The 17510-nt window shown below is 41.0% G+C and overlaps 2 protein-coding genes across 5 annotated transcripts in view; both read left to right on the plus strand.

Annotated features, from left to right (window-relative positions):
* The window catches only part of eno1a (enolase 1a, (alpha)), a 12780-nt gene extending 6696 nt beyond the window's left edge, over positions 1-6084 (plus strand). The window contains exons 3-12 of one of the 2 annotated variants that reach the window (XM_015041841.1): positions 1915-2010; positions 2159-2217; positions 2810-2879; positions 2984-3117; positions 3208-3430; positions 4094-4291; positions 4386-4587; positions 4678-4786; positions 5438-5496; positions 5579-6084. In XM_015041841.1, the coding sequence (XP_014897327.1) occupies positions 1915-2010; positions 2159-2217; positions 2810-2879; positions 2984-3117; positions 3208-3430; positions 4094-4291; positions 4386-4587; positions 4678-4786; positions 5438-5496; positions 5579-5642 (1214 nt within the window). In that variant the 3' untranslated portion in view covers positions 5643-6084. Of the gene's footprint in view, positions 1-1914; positions 2011-2158; positions 2218-2492; positions 2552-2809; positions 2880-2983; positions 3118-3207; positions 3431-4093; positions 4292-4385; positions 4588-4677; positions 4787-5437; positions 5497-5578 lie in introns of both variants that reach the window. The other variant, XM_015041840.1, reaches the window with a different exon arrangement.
* A 2967-nt stretch (positions 6085-9051) lies between these two features.
* Positions 9052-17510, plus strand: part of rerea (arginine-glutamic acid dipeptide (RE) repeats a) — a 210382-nt gene continuing 201923 nt past the window's right edge. For 2 of the 3 annotated variants that reach the window (XM_015041844.1, XM_015041843.1), the window contains exon 1: positions 9052-9363. The gene's annotated coding sequence lies outside the window, so the exon portion shown is untranslated. The remainder of the gene's footprint in view (positions 9364-17510) is intronic. The other variant, XM_015041842.1, reaches the window with a different exon arrangement.

Raw genomic sequence — 17510 nt, forward strand, 5'->3', positions numbered from 1 at the left:
AAAAAAGGGTTACCTCCCCGAAAAAATAAAATAATGAAAAAAGTTTAAAAATGTTTTGGGGGGGGGGGGGGATTTTTCCCTTCAAAGTTGGTATTTGATAAAGTTTGGGGACATTATTCTTTGATGCATAAATGGGAATAATCTAGTAATTCTTCACTTTCCATTGAATTCAAAACCACTTCTTCCATCAAAGAACCTGCTGCAGATTTTTGTTTGAAGGAAAACGGCTAGCTGCCAGCCAGGCTTAGAAGAAAACTGAAATTCAGTATTGGCCTGAAAACCTTAAAATATATATATTTTTTGATGACTTGTAATGAAGATGTCTTCCTGGAAAGTATCACATAAGCTGCGGACAGTTCAGCTGGTTGTTGACCTGCTGCTGCAGAGTGGATCAGATAAACTGAATGTTTGAAAATAGCTCCTGTAACTTCACACGGCCTCCGCAGCGCACTGTTACTGTAACGGCTCTGGATCACAACACCATGCAGCATCTTTACCAAGACCCCGAATTTATTTGGGATTAGAGGTGGGACAATCTGTCAAATTATGTTTCATGTTTTCTCCTTGATTGGAATAAAGAAAACATGTCTATAAAAGCATCGGCAAACTGTTCTTTTCATTTTTTTTTTTAATTTAATAAAAATTTAAATTCAATAGCATATGTTTTAACTCATAAATTAGGGTCACTTTTTTTCTTTTACCCTCTAAAGTTGAACTGGCAAGTCAAACATCAAATAAAATGATAAACCTGTTTTGGCCCAGAAAAGTAATGTTTAAAATCTATGAATTAAATTGCTTTGCTCAGTTTAGCTGTAAATTCTTCAACCTGTGACTCATTTGGCTGAGGTTTGGATTTGTTCATTTAATCAACTAATGGCCTGCCCACCGTTTATTTTTTTTGTATCGGATTGGGGTCGTTTCTGTTCTTTGGGTTGAAACAAAGGAAGTTGCTCAAACCCCTGAAATGTCCTGAGAATGTTAATGAAGCAACCTGAATGACCACTGACATGGAAGAGTTGGACTGGCCTGAAAAACCCTGCAGAGCTACTCTCAGCTTTTCCTCAGCTTAGGGTGGCTGACATGTTCTGTGAACTGTAAAGCTCGTTTATTTTCCACTTCTTTTGATGAAGACAACCTTTTAAGTCCAGCAGCTCTGTTTTGACAACAGATAAACCCCAGAGAGCGTCTGCTGCATCCAGTCAGGCCATCATTATTGTGCCTTTTCATGTCCTGCTGGACATTTCCACCATCTTTTTTCCAACTTGTAGGACTGTATGTAAACGGCCTGCGTTTTATTCAGCCTCTTTTACTGCATTTAGCCCCAGATTTGGCAGATGAAGAGGCAAAGCCCCTGATTTATGGTCTGATTGGTTGCAGCCCCCTGCTGCTTCGTGCCGATTTCTAGCTGCGGATGATTTGTTAGGCATTACCTTCGGGCCTCGACGGTGACTGTGCCCCATTGGCCTAAGCACTAAATCCCCTCAGACTGCAATCTCTGCTGCTCCACTGAGTAAAACGAATGGTGCTTTTTTTCTTTTTTTTTTTTTTTCTTCAGGTTTTCATTCACGTTTGACTGAAATGGGTTTGAGCTTGTGTAGGCAGGACTTGATATCCTGCCACAGATTTTCTGCACATGCTCAGTTGGTGGATTTGTTTTTTTTTTTAAATTCCCTTATTACATCACCGCCATCTGCAGCACGACTTCCTCCCTGCGTGTTTTATTCCCCTCTGACTGGAAGGGACAAATATTTGTGCTTTTTACTCACCGTGGTGCAGACCACAGGGTTCAAATGTTTCAGATTGTGCACCAGAGAGTTGGAATTTAGGAAGCAGGCCGTCTTGGTGAAGTTGTCTTTAAATGCTGCTTTCTTTATCCATGAGGCAGCATTTGTAAAACCAAATGTCTCGTTTAAGGTCTCTTCAGGGCTGCAGTCCCCAGCGGTGCTTCCACAGGTATCTATGAGGCTCTAGAGCTCCGTGACAATGACAAAACGCGCTACATGGGCAAAGGTAACTTATCTCTGTTTGTTCTCTCTAAACTCTGGTCACTTCCATCCTTTTGCAACCTTTCAGCTCGTTTCAACACTCCTATAAACTCTTGCTCTCTTTCCTCATCATGTTTTCTTTTCAATTTCCCCATTTCTGTTCCTCCTGTCAGGAGTCAAAAGAGCTGTTAAATATATAAATGAGTTCTTGGCGCCTGCGTTATGTAACCAGGTAAATAAAGTGGAAAATAAGGGTGGCTGTCTTTGCACTGCACAGCAGCATGGAGAATGAGTTTGCTCCTGGAGACTAATGTCCGTCAGGCACTAACAGATGTTCACAGATTTAAATGAATAAGTAAATGGTGGAATAAACTGCTGAATTGGTGGATAATATTTTAATAATTCACTCATACATTGACATAAATCGGATGCTCTGTGTTCATCTGTGTGGCCTGCGTTGCATGGTCTTCTCCTGTCCGTCAGTCATGGTCTCCTTGTCCCTTGCAGGTGTCTCTAAAGCTGTTGAGCATATCAATAAAACTATTGCACCTGCACTGGTCAGCAAGGTAGGACCATTCATTGTTTGGCTAATTTGTTTGAAAACCAGTTTAACAGAACATTTTAACCAGATGACTAACTTTACAGTTTTCCCATGTAAAATGAGCCTTTGTTACCAATGACTTTCACCTCTTGTGTCTAAAAATAACGTGCATTAGTGCAGTAAAGTTCTCAGATGGTGACTGGAGTGTGCTCCTAACCAACAAGTCAAAGCAGTTTAATTTTAATTGCTCCAGTTGAACTCGTCCTGTTGTGTCTGAATCCAGGATGTGAGCGTTGTGGAGCAGGAGAAGATCGACAAGCTGATGTTGGACATGGATGGCACGGAAAACAAGTGTAAGATGCTCGCTGCTTACAAATCTCGTCGCTAAACTCTCGTGAGTTTCAAAAGTTTATGATGCTTCTACATCGCGTTGAAATGGTCGTCTTCCTCCCCTCAGCCAAGTTTGGTGCCAACGCCATCCTGGGCGTCTCCCTGGCTGTGTGCAAGGCTGGTGCAGCGGAGAAGGGCGTTCCCCTCTACCGCCACATTGCTGACCTGGCTGGCAACCCCGACGTCATCCTCCCAGTGCCTGTAAGTGTCCCGAGAGGATTCATCTCCAAACATCGTCCGATCCAAAAAGTCGCTGCGCTCGAAAGCTGACCCGTTTCTGCCTCGCTTTAGGCTTTCAACGTAATCAACGGCGGCTCCCACGCTGGCAACAAGCTGGCCATGCAGGAGTTCATGATCTTGCCTGTTGGCGCCAGCAACTTCAAGGACGCCATGCGCATCGGTGCCGAGGTCTACCACAACCTGAAGAACGTCATCAAGGAGAAATACGGCAAGGACGCCACCAATGTGGGAGATGAGGGCGGCTTCGCCCCCAACATCCTGGAAAACAAAGAAGGTGTGAAAAACGCAGCAGGTTGCACAATCCTGAACAGGAATTGATGCTATTAAACGATTAATCGTGATGAATCAATAATTGAATGATCGACTAATTTAATCACTTTATCTGAACTATATGGACTCCATAAAACACAGTCGGCTGTAATTGAGCCAGAACTGTTCAAAAACACATTTTGGATTGTAAATATTTTCTACCTTAAACTCACTCGGTGCAGATTTTTTTTAGATTCAAGCACCATTTGCTTTTTACTTACTTGGTTAATTAAAAAGAATCGCCATATTAGCCTTGTACTGTACTGATACGTCGAGCAGAAAGAGCTCAGCGTTTCACACGTTTCATTTTGTTGCATACAATAACTAAAGGGGTGCTGTTGGATTTTATAATTGCTTTTTTTGTGCACTTCTAATACTGTATAGAATAAGCCTAAGTGGTTAAATGAAAGATTTGTATAATGTTTACCTTTTTTTAAAATCAACTTAAATGTCAAAATTGATTCCTAAAATAGTCGTTGGCTGCAATCCTACTTTAAGTTTGGATATTTCAAAATAAAAGCATTAATTTGACTTGCGCGTTGCTAGTTTCTGACATCAGCAGTGAGCTGCTGTGGCAAATCTCTCAATTGGAGGTTAAACTCCTGAAATGTTTTTTGCTCGTCTGTAGCTCTGGAGCTGCTGAAGAACGCCATCGCCAAGGCCGGCTACACCGACAAGATCGTCATCGGCATGGATGTGGCTGCCTCCGAGTTCTACAAGGGGGGCAAGTATGACCTGGACTTCAAGTCTCCAGATGACCCCAGCCGCTACATCACCCCTGACCAGCTGGCTGACCTCTACAAGAGCTTCGTCAAGGATTACCCAGGTGAGTTTTAACTCCTTTCTTTTTATTAGCGAATAAAAATGGCAACAGCAGCGGCTTTACCTCAGAATACCAAACATCCACCGTTCTCTCTCAGTCGTTTCCATCGAGGACCCCTTTGACCAAGACGACTGGGAGGCATGGACCAAATTCACAGCCACCACCAGCATCCAGGTGGTGGGAGACGATCTCACCGTCACCAACCCCAAACGCATCGCCAAGGGCGTCGCCGACAAAGCCTGCAACTGCCTGCTGCTCAAGGTCAACCAGATCGGCTCTGTCACAGAGTCCCTGCAGGCGTGAGTGTCCATAACACGGTGGTCCTATTGACCAGATTCAAAGCAGTAAATACACTTTGAGCAGACTGAAACGCTCACCCTTTGTTTTAGCTGCAAGCTGGCCCAGAGCAACGGCTGGGGGGTGATGGTGAGCCACCGCTCCGGAGAGACCGAGGACACCTTCATCGCTGACCTTGTGGTCGGCCTCTGCACTGGACAGGTAATCAATTTAACGCCGACGATGCAAAAAAAACCTCATTGTTCACGTCAAGATCCAATCAGGGTTTGTGATAAAGTGCAATGTTTGATTAAAAAACCTAAATTTGGAAAATGTTACGTACTGTTGAAACCAGATGTTTTCATACACGTAGCAAAGCTGCATTATTACTGAGATTTAACTTTTCAGGCTGAAGTTGAATCAGACTAAGTGTTCTTGTTTTAGACCAGAAAACCTGGAAAATAAAATCTCTAAAGTAACTTTAAGCATTTGCTTTGAGCAGAAAGTTAATTTACCTTAACATGATTTGTTAGGATTGTTTTAATGTGATGAGTTTTTATTCCTAATGGCTCCATCAGTGTAACTGAAATAAAAGTTCTTGTATTTTATACTTTTAACAACATTATTGAAACTGAGTTTTTTTTTGTTCACGTCTCAAAACAAAATTGAGATGTCTAATTTTGCTATATTTTACTTTGTCCCTGCTGTAGGATGTAGAATATGATCACAAGGACCTAACCGTAATAAACTATATACAACTGTCATTTTTAAAATTATATTTTTATCTCAAAGTGGAAAACTTGCTGTAAATGCTTGAGTTTTACTGTGTGAAGTGTATGAACCCTGTGTAACGTATTGCTAAACGTGTTGCAGATCAAGACTGGCGCTCCTTGCCGATCCGAGCGTTTGGCCAAGTACAACCAGCTCCTGAGGTGAGACTTTCCCACAAACGTCCACAAATCCTAAACGAATTCTTCGATTTCTGAGTCTGAAATGGTCGTAACTTTCTCTCAGGATCGAGGAGGAGCTCGGTGACAAGGCCCGTTTTGCCGGCAAGAACTTCAGGCGCCCCATCTGAACCGGGTCAGCTTCCTCGGGCCACTGCGTGTTCATTGCTCATAAATAATCCCCCCACACATGTTGGCCACGCTAGGTTTGCCTCCCCTGTATGGAGTGAAGATGGAAAAGACGCCTCTATCTATTATCCAAGGTCCAAAACTGCGGCGTGGAAAAGCGGTGCCATGTCCCAGTACAGCTATGTGGCTCAGCTCATCTGCAAAATATGCTTTAGCTCCTGAGTAGTGTTGGTCCTTGTTGGTGTCTGTTTCTGTGTGATTTCTTTAAGCTTCCTGTGCGTTGTAGTGATTGTGGTCCTCTGATTATTTGAGCAAAGTTAACTCCAGTAGGGATCTGCCTGAAGCAGTGGTAAGAGCTGTCTACGTTCAATGTTTCGCCTCTGACAAGATCTTGTGTTGCTGTAAGCCCCTACAGAAATGTGTAATAAATAATAGTTTCAAAAGTGTCTGGTTCTTACTCCTGCCCTTCTGCGCACAAACATTCTGCATCATGATTAAAATATTATCCACTAAGGGGAGCATTTACCCAGAAACTAAAGCTTTCCTGTATAAATAATTTCCTCTCAGTGCTGCAAGTTTGTGAGCTGTGAGGGGTTGAAACTTGAGCTCAGGCCTGTGAGACTCCATTTCTGTCCGTCCCCTGGGTGCAGGAATCTGAAGGCTCAGTGTGAGCTCTTTCTACTGAGCACTGCAAAGATAAATGAGGCTCTATTCACTAGTGGCATCGGTCTGCTTGGTTGTGCCTGCTGGGTTTATGCCACATTAATTTGATTTGAGGCTTTCCTGAACCTGTCTACATCGTTTAACCATGGAGATTATTTTTTTTCTTGCAATAAGACAAAACGGGTAGTCCAAAAATGTTTTTTTTTTTAACATTGTTAAAAAAGACAAACTTTATGGATTTAAACCAATTGCAGTGCTAAATGTATTTAATGAGACAGGTGCATGAGTAATTTCACAAAGGAGTTAAAGGACGTTGAAGTTAAGTTTTTGGTGCCATCTCGTGGTCAAAGTGTTGAAATGCAGCTACCATTCACTGACGGTCTAACGTCAGAAACCTGCGGAACGTAGCAGTTGTAGCGTAAATGAAACGTGAATCGGACAGGGGTTTGCCTTCTTAAAATGTCTAGAGATGCCGTGTACTGACGTTTAGTGCTAAAAAGTTACATTTGAATTGAGAAATCGTTAATTTACAGAGTACGGCTCGTCATGCCTTCGTCGGTAGAGTCAAACTTTCTTTTTTTCCCCCTGAAGTACTCCAAGAATTTACTCTAATAAAAATACTTAGAAATAAAGCTAAAGTAGAATGACATTTGATATATTAGAAACTACGTAATCAGACTATGCTCTGCAACTTTAGGTAATTTAAAACTAAAACATGACGATTACAAAATAACATTCAGGCAGATTACGCACTTATTCAAATTTGTTTTAACATAAAACCTAGAGCAAGTATTGTATAAATGTCAAAGTGCTTGCAGGGTCTTTCTGTACTGTCTACTGTACTTGGCATCAACTGGACTGATGGGAAAAAAAAAAAACTAAAGACAAACCAGAAGTTTCATTTAAACTACTGGTGTTTAAATTAAACACAAATCAGAAACTAGACACCTTAGATGCCATCTTAGTCCCTTATAAACTCCAGAGCAGCCAGGGGACCCAACAGGAAACAAGCATCCAGAAACTGTACTGAAACAACAGAAGCAATAATTAATGTTACTCAAATAGAAGTAAAAAGTACAGTGGGGTGAAACTACTCCTACAAACACATTGTTTTCAAAAAGTTACTAAAGTACATAAATGTTCTAGCTGCTACCAACGTCTGGTCAGACACGACTTAGCTTGGGTTAGCATTTTATTCTGTATTTGAATTGTTCTTTGTGAGGCCTGATAATGCGTCTCACAATTTCGGCAAGGAAATGTGTGACTGAAGTTAATTAAATAAGGGTAGATTTTCTCTAGATCGTGTTAAAACTTCACATCTACACTATACAACCCCACATTTGGGTGAACGTACCGTAAAATGCTTTAACCCCTTTTTGAGCCTCTCAACAAGCTTCTAGTGACACTTTTAATGTTTCAGAACTTTTCAGAAATGGCAGAGCTCATTTTAGTTAGTTGGTTTTCTAGCACCAAGCCTACTTTTAAGAAGTTTTCCAATTTTGTGGGAGCAGTAAAAAAAAAAAGGTTTCAAGCAAATCCGCGTTTCTACAGCTAGTTGTTGCTGCAATACGAAGTTGAAAGGTTTGGAGAGACTCTTCCTTCTACATCATTCCACTTGGTTTGTGCACCACACCAGTCTTGCTGGCAGTAGAACAGGCCCTCAGCATGATGCTACTTCTACCATCTCTAGATTTTGTACAGCTAATTTTGTGGGTTCTGCTGTTCAAGTATCTTCTAGTTTATGATAGATTGGACCCTCAGTGGTGGTTCCTGAAAATCTTAATACGTTTAGTTTCTTCTGAGTGTGATGGCGTTTGAGTTTCAGCGGTTGAAATTTGGATACAACTGGTCAGTTATGTCAAACACAAAAAAGTAGACTGCTGAGAAAAAGGCAAATATTAAACTTCTAAAATGTACTGCATTCTTTTCTAGTTATCGGGTTTTGATTATGTCATGCTCCTAAATTGTATACAATGCTGTACTGTTAATGTAATATGTACAATGTACAAAATCTAATGTAAATTACCCTGTGCCAACCACAAAGGTTTATATTTCCATTTTTGTTTGTGTTTGTTCTCTTTATAAGTAGAAAATCAATAAAAAAAATTAAAATAATAATAAAAAAGAAATAATTATAAAAAGTGTATAAAAACTATTAACATTTTTGCATGGAATAGTGCTTAAAATAATAATAATAATAAAAAAAACATTGCTTTCAAAAAACATAAAAAAACAAAACACAGTGTGATTATGGATTTATTTAACCACCAGTAAAATGCACACGGTAATAAATATTTAAATAAAAACTATATCATCTACAATAAATAGAAACAGATACATATATTTTTTCACTTATCACAGAAAGTAAAACACTGACGTTTTTTATGCTACATATATATGATATGTTTTGTAAGTATTTTTTCTTTGTTGCCACTATGTAAAATAAAAATCAGTTTATTCTCTAATCTATTTTACTTGACCTTTGTGCCTTTGCCATACCAAATACTGCATTCTCATGACCCTATTCTATTCTATTCTATTCTATTCTATTCTATTCTATTCTATTCTATTCTATTCTATTCTCTGTGAGTCACAGTGCAGGTTTTCTTCAAGATGAAGAAGATAGCGTTAACGCCTCCAGGACTCCCAGTTGAGCGTGGTGTTTCCAGCTTTGACCAGTGGGTGGCGATATTTCACCGGTTGAACTTTGATAACTCCCCCCCCTCCTCTAACTGCTTTCACCCCAAGATGAAGAAGGATGCTGTCATGCTGAGTACCTCTCATACACACCAGTCTGAGCATCCCGGCAACGATTACTCCCTCTGTATTCTCATAGTCCATCATTTATGACAGCATTATTCCAAAAGCCGCTCGCTTAGTTCCAGCTACATAAGAAAAAGACACACAGGTGGCACTGCAGCTGTTGTACTACTACTGTTGTAGTGGCGACACTTGGCTAACTAACGTTGGCTAATTGCCCCTGCTGCTGCTGCTGCTATTGTTTGTTGTTGCAGTCTCTCATCAAACAAATCACAGATGTTGTAGAGCAAGCTCTTTAAGGTAAGTGCGGTGAGCTGCAATCAGCTTCTTCTTTTCACCTTTGATATACGGCAGTAAATAATAATAAAATGACAAGCGTGAGGAAGTAGTTTGGGAACGCTGTGCTGTTAACGCACATCCTTGTTTGGTAGCTGCTGTTTGCCCCTCACTGTTGCTGGTTACCGTGAACCTAATGTTAGCGGCTAGTGACTAGCACTGATTGGGAATGCCAGCGAGGTGCAGTCTAATGCCTGGAAACAAACGGCTCGTTTACACCGGTTAGCTTAGAGTACTTGCAAAGCACGCAACTTTACATTGTTTTATCTATTGCTTTTTTAAATAATGCTGTAGTGCTATTCATATACAGCATTAGAGGTGTTTTCGTAATTTAAACTCACCTAGTGTAGCGCCTTTATTCCAGGAAGTAGACGCAGCCCAAGGAGCTATTGTCATTAGCTCCAGGAAACGTTAGCCTGCGAAGCTAACTTGCAGGCTTTGTGTGTGTTTACCTTAATTGTTGTTGTGCTGCTCGTAGTTTGTGGTTACTTGAGATGACAACATGGCCTGGTTTTAGACCATACTAAAGCTGAGGTGACTGCACAATCTTGCTGAGTTGTGGAAACATAAAGGAGAAACTTCCAAAATGTGTCTGTGGCTGAAATTTGACAGCAAATGATGCAGAATTAACTCTAAACTGTTAAAAACAATAACTGCAAAACTAAAGGTGCACTGTCCAGAAGTTAGGTTTGCAGGATTTGCATTTTTATCTAACAAAGAGTTGCATAATTAAAGGATAAGTGATGTAATGCAAGTTTAATAATAGTAAACAAACATTTTTTTTTACTGCATTGGATAATAAAGATGTCAGTTGAACTCTTATGACAAAATCTGCACATTTTTATTGCAAAATATAAAGTGTGTTATGGTTCTTGTGGCAGTGTTTTGGTATTTTTCCAGCCTTTTTGCCCGATAAACTGAATTTCACTGCAGCTAATGAACATGCAAGCAGATCAAAGGAGAGAGAAACATTTGTTTTCCTTCCAGTGTGCCGAAAGAAACAGATTTCAGTGTTGACGGCATCTGCATTTTCTCACTTGTAACCATTAGGCTGGATGCAGGGAAATCCTTCATAGGTGCCCTGACAACATTTGGCTTAATAACAAACTCACCGCTACATCTTATTGAGTAGCTTAAAAAGGAAAGGTTTTGTGCTGTGCTGCTGCACCTCTCTAAGCATCTAAATAATCCCTGGCAACTGCTCAGATCTGTGAGTAATGGCATGCTGGATAGAGGAGACACGGTGCAGAAAATGAAACTTCATACACACATGTGGTTTGTAATGTTTGGTCGCTCGGTTTGTCACAGTTGTTACATAATCATCTGAAGGGATGTAGTTGTGCTGACTCCAGCTGAATCGTGTCCAGTAACTTTGATAAACTGGTAAAAGCCACATCAAACAGACAAAAAAGTCATGTTTGTTTTTATTTTGAATCTTATCTTCATATTGTTTTGGTCTGCTTGAAGCTTGATTTTTCATGACTTTTATGCATTGCTCTTGTTCCAATGCTCTTTTAATTGAGGTAGTAAAAATAATACATTTTCATGCTTCTGTCGAAGGTGTGTGATTAGTAGCACAGAAATTTCTTAACGAAAAGTCAAACTAAAAAAGGAAGTGCCAACAGCGTGAACTTGTCAACTGGTAGTACGTTAAAGTAGAAATACAAGCATTTGTATCCTCAGCTCGGCTTGTGCAAGGTTAAACCAAGATGATTTTTTGATTTAAAATACAAAATCAAAAATTATTCCCACTGAAGAAATAAAGTAGCATTAATTATTTATAGATATAATAATGCCATCTCTAACAGCCGTTTATTTGGATTTTGATGCCTAGTATTGAAGCAGAATTGCATATTAAACACCCATTTAATTTAGCAGTAATTTTCAGGTACTATTTCAGGTATTTTGCACAGAAATATAATAAGTGCTGTGAGTTTTATAGAGTAATTAGTATTACAGGCTAGCAATAACAGGTTATTAAGTTTGACTCAGCTTGTATAGAGCAAACAGTCAAACAAGACATGTAGGTTATTAGCTGTAGTTTAAAAAAACAAAACAATATCTTGGTTTCCAAACAATAACTACGTGTTTCTTGTGACCAGACATATTCCAGAGTTTGTCTTTCTTGTTAGCAGGAGAAAGAAAAGCTTTGGACCGTTCTTTCAACCAGCTGACTATAAGTGCACTACAACAGGTGAAGCAGGGGCACTGATGCACTTGATGCTCCACACAGACGGAGAACATTCAGGTTTCTCTGGCCATTTTCCTGAGATTAAATTAAAATAATTCTAAACCGCTAGAAGAGCCAGGGCTTGAGCAACATCTGGAACAAACCCGGTTGTGGTTTTGTTGCTGAGTTTTGCAGTGACGGCATCGATGAGGATATTTCTTTTTTCCTTAATCACAGCGTTCTCACCATTTTTTGTGAGCTTTAACCTGTCAAAAATATACATCTGTTGTGGACATAGAGAGCGGTATTATAAACACACAGAATCTAATCTACAGCTGAAATCCGATTCCATCACGTATTGGCTGATCCAAACAGTCCCTTTTGATTCCCATGATGACGGTTGGGGTTTGATAGATTGTGTTGTTCTTGTTGGATCGATATGATGGCAAAAAACAAACAAAAAAACGAGCAGTTGTGAAACCAGAACTTTTTCAAGGTTTCCCCGAGGACACCTGCTAAGCCCGGTGGTGGGGTGCTAGGGCAGTTATTCATTCAATATTTTATTTTTTATTTTTTTGAGTTAAAAATGTTTAAAGTTGACAGGAAATTTGAAAATATCACTTGATAATTATGTGTTGTTGAAAAATTGGAAGATTAATACCTGAGCACCAACTATAAAGTCTTAAAAAATGCAGACATTTTAAAAAGACTTGAATAAATAAGCAATGCTTAGCCTGGTGGGGGCACAAGTAAAGCCTGGTGGCCTGCCAGGCTTATAATACCCTGAGGGAAACCCTGTTTTTAACCCCTCTGTCTACCACAATTCTGGTTACATGGCTCGTGGTTATCAACAACCAATCCTATTATATTCTTTCTACTACTAGCTGATAATGACCGGACTATGCGAGCAGTGTAAAACGATGATTTAATATTTGCATAAAGTAAGAGATTAGCTTCACATTATTATCTCTTTTTGGCTTTAATGATTCACTTTTCATTGCTGAGCTCAATAATCATCATATTTCAGATGCCTGGTGGTTTGTATTTCATTCTGGCAGTCTTCAGTGGCTGTGACATAGGTTTTCTTTACTCACCGTTTAAAATATAGACTTGCCTTGTTGAGGTACAGAGATCTGCCATTACCGGCTGTGCGTTGATTACTGCTTCACCACCGCTCTGACTGAAAACCACCTTAATGGGTGGTTCTTGTTCAGCTGAAATTCCTTGGGGTTTGTGTGGAGGATAATTTACAATGGCTCAAAGCAGAACTTTTGCGGCCTTTTGTTTTGCTTTCTGCCGTGGCGCTCGCGGTTCTGTCAGGTGGTACGTGTTGCTTTTTTTTTTTTTTGAGTGGTCTGCAAAGTCGCACATCCGACGACACACCCTGCCTATGGGAGGGTAATCCGGTGGGGTTGCTGTAGCACCGGAGTCATGATAAGTGAAGTGTAATAAACCTGCTATTTCCCTTTAATGACTAGTATGTGTTTGAGTAATGGCAGCTGGCTGTGAGTAATATGTGGCAAAGGCCAGACAATGATGAGGAAAATCCTTTTTCCCCTGTGCTCCGACACCTCTTTGTTGGATGACGTGTCAATGCACACACGGTCTGGTGTTCATTATTACCATGTTCCACACAAATGGCAGCTTGCTGGGTTTTTATTTTTGTTTTTTTTTCCCACCTTTTGTTATGAGAAATGGTTTCACCTTAAAATCCTCCTGTTCTCTCCGACTGCCTCGTCCTGTACCATTCCAGGCTTGCGGCATTGTTTTATGGCGCATGATGTCGAGGTAAGCTTGAACTGTAAGAGGCTACTGTGTCGTTTCAGAGAGGAGGTGATTAGAGCTGATTTGTTGTTTTATCCAACACTGTTTGGTTGCTGAGAGATGTAGGTAAGCAGGGAAACGGATGTTGTCAAGCGCCTGCTAAGAAATAAAGCTCGAACGATTAGGCATACTTGTAGCAAATGTAAGGCAACGGACAAAAAAAAAAAAAAAGGGGGGGGGGGGGGGGGGAAGGCAAGTAGACTTTCCTTTGTGGTGTTCAGTATCTGTTTCATTGCTAGATATCTGGCGGTTACACAGAAAATTAATGCCCTTAACAAAGGAGCAATGTTCGCTCAAAGACCTCTTGATGGGCAATTCAAGTGCTGTATATTCATTAAAAATAACAATCTGTCAGCACTTACTGACAGCACGCACAACAAGCCAAGCTCTCTTTATTGTTCTCCGAAGATGTTTTTCAGTTCCCGTGCCAAGAGCAGGGTAATTGGCTGTAGCAAAGCCGTGCATGTGTTGTTTTAAGATATTGGACTGACACGCACAGGGCACACTGGCAGAAATGATGCGAGCAGCCCCCTCCCCTGCCTCTTTCTCCCCCCCCCCCCCCCCCCCCCAGCCTCTCAGCATGTCAGAGAAAGGAAAGACTAGATGCGTTTTGTGTTGTGTGACAGCTTCCCTTCACCTCTCATAAGAGGAGATCCAAGCACGCCGCATCTTCTCTCATCTTTGTTTGATTCGGGCCTAGCTCTGCAGCTCCAACAATTGTGCCAAGGAGATGGTATCGGCAAGCGCCGCTCGTGTTAACAATTGTGAACTGTCTTGCCGCATGCCGCCGGTGGTGTTTGATGTACTAGATGTGATCAAATCTGTTTTCTGCGCGAGTCAGCCTCGTCTTCATCTCGCAAATGCCGCCTGGATCCTCCTGGTTGGCTTGGCATGCATGCATGCATCGTAACTAATAAGGCACAGCGCATTTTGCCATTGCCGCGGCTCTCTGCATGTTTTCTGTGTTGGATTTAGGATGTTGAAACCGGCTACACTCTGATGTCCTTTCTGCTCTGTGTACCCAAGTGGTTGTACAATGGAGAGTGTGGAAACTGGAAGTGGAGACTTGGCTAACTTTCAAGGTGTGACGCAACAGCAAAAACAAACACGTGAAGAAGAGGGTGTCAGCCCCAGACAGCTGAGAAACTTTGGTGTCTCCCTCCCTTTATGCTGCATTCACACCAGCCTTGTTTAGTCCACTTCAATCGAACTCTAGTTCATTTGTCTAGAAGGTCAGGCTCGTTTGGGGATGTGTGAATGCGTAATCTAACTCTGGTCCGCCATCAAACCTAGGCCTCGGTTTGATTAAAGCGAACTCTGGTTTGACTGGATAAATGACGGGAGAGCGCTCCTAAAGCAGGAAGTGGACTATGGCGCAGGTGAATTCTGGGTCAGTACAACCAAAACAAACGCAAGAGTCTAACTCTAGAGGGATAAGTGGCTCATGGTCTTTTACCAAAGACGAAAAAAAAAATCCTACAACCGCTAAAGTGTGACACTATTCCATTTTTGTTTACATTTTGTGAAGAAGGAAGTAAGAATAAAAAAATTATGCTACAATGATCTGCTTGACAGATTTGGAGAAAAAAAAACCCCAATATCTTGATAGGTGATAACGCTGTAAAATGCAAAAAAAAGGGTCAGATAAATATCATTGGCTACCATAATGTATCAGATATGACAGGAAAATATCTGATTATGATACATTTATTTGAAATGATCAAGAAACATGATCTGAAAATATTCTGAAATGTGCAAATTATTGAGCATCACTTTACTCCTTGCTGAATGACCGTTCTGCCTCTATTAATGCTGGAGCTGCTGTAAAAATTGTTTATAGGCTTAATCTTAATGTGAAATCCTGAATTTAAAGAAAGAAATAAACAATTTGAAAATCCCAGCTGAACTAAAATGGTAACAGTTTATTATCGACAGATTTCAGGCAGTGAGTGAAACGTTCAGTCTTTTTTTTTTTTTTTTTCAAATGCTGAAAGTTTAAAAAGGCAGCATAAGATTCAGGTCATAACCCTGTTTTTCAGAGCAAGGGATCCTATTAATAGCTCTTTGTCACTGACGTGGCAAAAAAGCTGAAATTGTAAGTCAAAACTAACAGCCAGCCTTTCGCCATCTCAGTAAAAGAGGAAAATGAAATGGTGTAAGATCAGCTGGCTGGCCCCCGAGGAGAGAAGAGTTGTGGGGTGAGGGGGCTGTGAGGAGGAGGAGGAGGAGGACTGCGCTGTGTGTGTGTGTGTGTGTGTGTGTGTCAGTACTGATTAGGTAAGAGATTGCCTCATGTAATGACACTGCATGGTGCTCGTGGTGCAGAAACACAAACAATGCATACCAGTGTTACACTGCACACACATCCTGCAGCTGCGTGCCTCAAGATGTTTATATAGACATGTACACTATCCCTGGAATATTTCAACATGTCGAAGTTTTCCAGCGGACACACAGATACACACTTATTCTGCCGAAAGCCCTTTTCTGTGCTCTCTTCCTGCGTAGCACAGATAAAAGGTGGAGGTGATTAAAGGGAGGGAGCACAATAGACTGGGTACTTTTCTATCAGCACTCATTGTTACTATTTTTCAGCAAATATATGTGGCTGAATGGACTACATAACCTCCTGCTGTTAGTTTAACCTTAAGCTTTCAGCAGGAACATGTGATATTTTGTTCCTATTTGGACCTGTTTTTATCCTAGTTTCTGACCTGCTGCTGCTGCTGCACACAAAAATCTTCAGGGTTTTGACTTGCTAACAAGAACCACAATTTTGCTGCAACAGTATTTAGGCCTAGACTTTGACTGGACCATTTAAACACATGAATGTGCTTTGATCCAAGCCACCAGGGTTGAACTCATTTTTATTTTGGGCTGTATCAAGATCATGAACGTCCTAAAAGGCCCAGTTGTGTCAGACTTGTTAAAATTAAACAATATTCAACTTCTTTTCCACATGTAGTACAGATGAAAACTGCTTTGATTTCATTGATAACATAATATTTGAGCACACTGTTCTTTGAAGGTTATTTTTATGTGGCCCTCTACAGACTGGAGCTCACTAAGCTCCTCCAGACTAGCAGCAGCAGCAGCTGCTGAGCTTTTTATACAAACAGCGCTCTTAGTAATGGCTGTATATGGCATCAGTGGACAGCATGGAGAAGCATTTTGTTGATGATGACAGTAGAGTGTCATAATAGGTCGGGCTTCTTAAAGGGACAGAGGCCAATTTCAAGGCGTCAGATATGACTACAATGTAAAGTCAGCTCTTTAAGTTGTTTTTGACATAAAAAAAAAAATAACATTTTCATAACAACTGGAGGTAACATAGTTCTTTCATTGTGCTATAAAATGACACTATGTGCCTAGAAGATGTGTAACCCCTCCAGCCCTCGTTAAAATATTTGACTTCTGTCGTGGTGATGAAAGTTAACCTTCATTAGCGAGTCTAAACAATACCATTGATTCAATTGATTATTTTATGGAGTGGTTTATCAATAGCAGCAGTCTATTGTTTTGACCAGCATGGCTCGGTCATTAATTAAAGTGTCCGTTAGGGCTCACCATCTTTGTGCGTTTGTGTTTCCTGGACGCTAAATATTATGTAGATCCTTTGATAAGGGGCTGGTTGAGCTTTGGCGTCTCTGTGACGAGTGCGGGCGTCGTACTGATGTTGTGACTGTACACACCAGGCTCTGTTTTGGTGGAAGTGTCAGGAAAGACAGCGAGGGCTCAGGGGTCTACGTAGCCAGAAGCAAAAGACCTGGCGATACTGTGTCCGCCTGCTCGGCTGTTCATAAGGTGCTTCCGGTGAAGCGCGTCCTTGATCGCCCTTGCAGGCTAGACCACCCTATCGAGTGCCGAGGCTTCAGGTTGGGCGCGAGGTTGTTGCGTCGGATCGACTGGGTTTAAAGATGGACGTCTTGTCTTTTGCACCTCGGTGCCAGGAGTCGGCGCAGAGAAAATGAGTTCTGAGGATTGGGTTTAGATTTGCCACTGTAGCACTTCCTCTCTGATACACTCCAGCTACCATCAGGGAAAGGTTGTCAGAGACAAAGAGAGAGAGAGGAGGAGGAGAGAGAAAACAGTGAAGCACAGCAGTGCTATCTAATAG

Source organism: Poecilia latipinna, unplaced genomic scaffold (genome assembly GCF_001443285.1).
Source record: "Poecilia latipinna isolate Pla-1442-1.1 unplaced genomic scaffold, P_latipinna-1.0 Scaffold571, whole genome shotgun sequence".
NCBI classification, from domain to species: domain Eukaryota; kingdom Metazoa; phylum Chordata; class Actinopteri; order Cyprinodontiformes; family Poeciliidae; genus Poecilia; species Poecilia latipinna.